This window comes from Bison bison, unplaced genomic scaffold, assembly GCF_000754665.1.
Source record: "Bison bison bison isolate TAMUID 2011002044 unplaced genomic scaffold, Bison_UMD1.0 scf7180017864270, whole genome shotgun sequence".
NCBI lineage: Eukaryota > Metazoa > Chordata > Mammalia > Artiodactyla > Bovidae > Bison > Bison bison.
This window is the reverse complement of record NW_011494842.1, coordinates 7953783-7958786: the sequence shown is the minus strand read 5'-3', so window position 1 is coordinate 7958786 and position 5004 is coordinate 7953783. Positions and strand designations below refer to the sequence as shown.

At 47.0% G+C, this 5004-nt stretch overlaps 1 protein-coding gene and 1 pseudogene across 2 annotated transcripts in view; one reads left to right on the top strand and one right to left on the bottom strand.

The window, feature by feature from the left end:
• The window catches only part of LOC104995016, a 10746-nt pseudogene extending 5882 nt beyond the window's left edge, over positions 1-4864 (bottom strand).
• SRPK1 (SRSF protein kinase 1) overlaps positions 4774-5004 on the top strand; it is a 76361-nt gene continuing 76130 nt past the window's right edge. For both annotated transcript variants that reach the window (XM_010848649.1, XM_010848650.1), the window contains exon 1: positions 4774-4875. In XM_010848649.1, the coding sequence (XP_010846951.1) occupies positions 4863-4875 (13 nt within the window). In that variant the 5' untranslated portion in view covers positions 4774-4862. The remainder of the gene's footprint in view (positions 4876-5004) is intronic.

Sequence of the window (5004 nt, the reverse complement as noted above, 5' to 3'; positions counted from 1 at the left end):
GCCATCTAAGAGGAGGCAAGAGTTTCCCACCCCACCAAGCCAAGGCTTTTATTCTTATATCTCCTCTACCTACTCCCCTCAACTCTTCAGTCCAGCACAATTTCCTTGTGAAGTTTTTTTTTTTTTTTTTAATTTTTTGGTTGTACCACACAAGCCTCTTAGTTACCCAAGCAGGGATCAAACCTGTGTTGCTTGCATTGGCAGTGCAGTCTTAACCACTGGACTGCCAGGGAAGTCTCAAAAGGGAAAGTTGCTTGGTCCTGTCCAACTCTTTGCAACCCCAAGGGCTATACAGTCCATGGAATTCTCCAGGCCAGAATACTGGGGTGGGTAGCCTTTCCCTTCTCCGGGGGATCTTCCCAACCCAGGGATCGAGCCCAGGTCTCCTGCATTGTGGACAGACTCTTTACCAGCTGAGCCACCAGGGAAGCTTTTATAGAACAAAGCCAGAAAGGGGTTTATATCTCCAAGCAACTTCATTTCTCAAGCCTCTCCAGGGACCAGGGAGCCCAAGAGGCTGACTTACTCACTTGGAAACTGAGGTCTGCTTTGGGTGGAGCCTGCTGACTGCCCAGACAGGCTGTGCTGGATATTCTGTTTGCCCCTCCAGACTCACCCTCCGCCCTCTCCACCCTGCTCTGTGCCTTGGGAGGCTGGCTGGACTGTATCACCCAGGCACCCCTGTCTTCTAACTTCCAGTTGGGTTTTGTGAATGGGAGGCAGTAGCCAGAGAGGATGATTAGATAAAGAAGCTGGGTATTAATTTCCCTGCTAGGTGACAGCTGGAGCTTCCCTGGTGGCCCCAATATACAAGCATCTGCCTGTCAATGCAGGAGACATGAGACGCATGTTCAATCCCTGGGTTGGGAAGATCCCCTGGAGGAGGGCATGGAAACCTACTCCAGTATTCTTCCCTGGAGAATCCCATGGACAGAGGAGCCTGGTGGGCTACAATCTATAGGGTCACACAGTCAGACACGACTGAAGTGACTTAGCACACACACAAGTGATGGTTTTATCCCTTTATCAAAGGGCACAGCTGTATTCAGGTAGTGCTTTCTTACCACTACAGCTCTGTTATGGGTTGAATTGTACCCCCTCCCCAAAGACGTATTGGTATCCTATCCCCCAGGACTTCAGAAGGTGACCTTTTGGAGATAGGGTCTTTACAGAGGATTAAAATGAGCTCTTGAGAATGGGTCCTAATCCAATATGGCTGATGCCCTTATGAAAAGGGGAAATCTGGACATAAATCAAGACACACATAAAGAGAAGATGATCTGAAGGGACATGGAACAGGAAGCCACCCACAAGCCAAGGAAAGAGGGCAAATCCTTCCCTCATAATTTTCAGAAGTAACCAACCTTGCTGACACCTTGATTTCAGACTTCTAGGCTCTAGAGTTGTGAGACAATACATATCTGTTGTTGAAGCCACCTGGTCTGTGATACCTTTTTTATGGCCTCATGGCATATGGGTCTTAGTTCCCCTACTAGAGATCAAACCTGTGCCCCCTGCATAGGAAGTGCAGAGTCTTAACCACTGGACCAGCAGGCAAGTCTCTATGGTACTTCATTAAGGTAACCCTAGCAAACTAATACAAGCCCTCACTGGGTTCTGGTAACACTTCCACCCTTGTTTCTTCAGGCCTGGGGTGGTAAACACTCCTACTGTTGCTAGTCCCTGGATGCCTTGCCATCCCTAGCTGGTTTCCCTTAAGCCCCTCAATCCCTTTCTTCACTTCACTCCAATTATTCTATTGACTGTGCCATGTTTCCTGATATTCAAGCCTACAATGTAATTATATTTTCCCAATATACTTCACAAAATTATCACAAAGGCAAGAGAAAGTTCTGTGGGGGTTCTCCAATCATGCAGATGTCTACTGGGAATATTATTCAAATAAAGCATCTGTTTTATTCTCACTTTCTTCTTCTCTTGTCTACTTCCCCAGGACACAGGGGAATCCATAAGGGGAAGCGATACTTTGGATTTAATTCAGATCAAAACTTTGAGAGTTTGTGGTAATCAAGCCAGGGAATGTTGGGTGTGATGAAATAAGTATGGTACACTTAGGTGCTCATATTTCAAAATTCCAAAGAAGCATTAGGGAAGATCCAGGAGGGTCTTACTTAGTAAATAAATTAGCTCATAAGGAATGGGATCTTTGCAGAAATTAAATTCTCACTGCCCATAAGCAGCAAAACCACAACGATTTATGTTCTCTGAATTCTACTTTTAAAAGAACTTGCAGAAAAACAGTTGTGGGAGAGGAGTATGCATGTAATTGAGAATACCAAAGAATGCCACCACTTTTAAGAATAACTTCTGGAAGGGTAAAATCCAAAATAGATTAAGCCTTGTGAAATGGGGAGGGGGGTGATTTTTAAGGTTACATTTAAAGCAAGAAGCAAAAAATGATATAGGCTTTAGAATAGGGGGAAACCCAAGCAAGCTAGCTTATGTGAACAATTATAGAAACAGTAGAAAAAGTGTGAAGAACTGAAGCATGCTGGGAGAATGGGGGAAAACAGAAGAAAGAAAAAGAAGAAATGGTCAATTCTGGGAACTCAGTCCAATAAACTTGACAGTGACTCTGGAAAAATTCTCAAATGAGTTATTAAACAGAGGACTGATAAGCTCTTGAGATAGAGAAGCAACAGTCACCCAGGGTCAGAATAGGTGCGACTGATTCATGCCAAGCTACACATTCCTTTTTGATGGATTGGCACTAACCTATTTGAGTTTTAGCACAGCTCTCCAACTGTCCCTGTCAGTGTTTTCTCTCCCTCATCCAGACCTTTCTCATAAACTGCACGTCATTTGTTTTTTTAGCCACACCCTGTGGCGTCTGGGATTTTCTAGTTCTCTGACCTGGGATCGAACCTGGGTCCTTGGCAAAGAGAGCTTGGGGTCTTATCCACTGGACAACCAGGGAATTCCCACATCATTTATTCTTTGATTAGACAAATATTTGAGCACCTAGTAAGTGTCAGACACCCTAATAAGTGCTTGTTAGTGAGGATACACCAAGGAAAACCCAAGCAGCACTCCAATTCCCATGAAGTTTACTTTCTGTGGGAAGTAAATTCCCCATTCTGGGACTCTCCTGAACCACCAGCACTCTTCTGTCTTTTCTAAATCCTGAGCAGGCAGAATCCTGACTCCAGGGTTTCAATGTCTGCCCCAAATCTCCTTTTGTTTTCAAGGACAGAACTCAGAAGAAACTGGGTTGTAGTTTTCCTGGACAACAGGCGCTGTCCTCTTTTGCAATCTGCCTAGAAATGCTACCATTCAGGTTCCCTGCAACAGATATTAATTATCTAAATTTCAAATTTGGCAAACCTACATTTCCAGCCTCACATTCTACTTCATCTTTTCAGTCATTACCAGCCTCAGTCCCTGCCTGTAGGTGTCCAAGCCTGTGTCTTTTTGCTCAATTGATTTTCTCATTCAGGAATGTGTGACATCTCCTCCACCTCTGGAAATCCTACACATTTCCCAAGACCCAGCACAAATGCTGTCTCCTCCCTGGCTGGACTTAGTGACCTACTTTGCTCAATAAAATCCTGCCCAAGCCCCGAGGCTTGACCTGTGCAGCATTATTGTACTTTCATCTTCCCGTCTCGGTTAATTAATTACTTCTCGGTCTTCCCCACTACAGTAACTTCTAGAAGAGCAAGGATCTGCAGGCTTCCACCTGTCCTGCCGTAGTACTTTACAAAGGGGTTGACAAACAAAGGCCTGAACCAAGAATGGTTGAAATCATGGGAAAAGATCAACAGAAAAATAGTATTTCATGATACTGGAAAATTACATGAAATTCAAGTTTCAGGGACCATAAATAAGGCTTGTTTTGAGCACTGAGAAGCTTTTGAGCTCTAGTGGCAGAGCCGAATAGTTAACAGATCTTACGATCCCCAAGCCTTTTAAGTTTACTACATGGCCCTTTACAGAAAAACTTTTCCAACCCTGCTATACAAGTATTTGATGACTGATCACTGTGTCAGGACACCAAGGTTCTGAGTACATATCCCCTCCGAGTTAGCTTATTTGTGTAGTGGAAGTAATAACTATCTTGCCTTTAGGCTGTCATGAACATCAAATGAGACAGAGCACTTAGAAAAGTATAAAAGTAACTATTCTATAAAGACAACTGCGTGTATCTGTACTGAAAAGTTGATAAAGTGGTAAAATAAGAAAACATTAAGTTTTATTCTCCCGCTTCCTTCCTTTAACAGTCTTCATTTGACTTTGAAATTATACGAGAAAACTCACTTTTAAAGTCTTTGCTTTTCAGTAACGATAAAATCACAGGTTCCTTCCTTCCGGTCCTTGTGTTGCTCCTACTCCTTTTTCTTACTTGTAATTTCTCCCTCAATTTTCCTCACAGAGTTTCTCAACTGGCCCTCACAATAGCGCCGCGGAGGGACTGGGACACACCTGATCACTCCCTTTTACAGACCAGGAAACCAAGGCAGGCTACAGTCGGCTACGGAGCTCTGACTCAGCACGCAGGGAACCCTCTATGCCACTCTGTTCGCCATTCCTCAGGGGGCGACCGCCCGGCGAACGGAATAAACCTCGTACTGCGAGGCTTCCAGGCTCGCGTCTCAAACACCGCGCGCGCGCTCACGCTCGGCGTTCTTCCCCTCCCTCCTCTCCCGTTCTTCTCGCCCTCCCCTCCTCGCGAGCAGGTGGTAGGCTCCGCGCTCAGCGCGCAGGCGCGCGCCGTCGTGGGCGGGGCGGGGCGGGGCAGGCGCCGGTGGGCGGGGCGTGCGCCGGCTGGGTTTGGGGCCGCGGCGGGAGCGGGAGTCAGCGCCACTCGAGTGCGCAGGCGCCTGGCGGTTACCGGTCTCGCCATGGAGCGGAAAGGTGAGCGGTGGAGCGGCCTCCCGCCACGGAGGGGCACCGGCCGCCGGGGGCGAGGCCCGGGTCCCCTCCGGGAGCTTCGCCTAACCGCCGCCGTCCGGTCCCCGGGCGTGCGGCACCCCTCCACTGAGG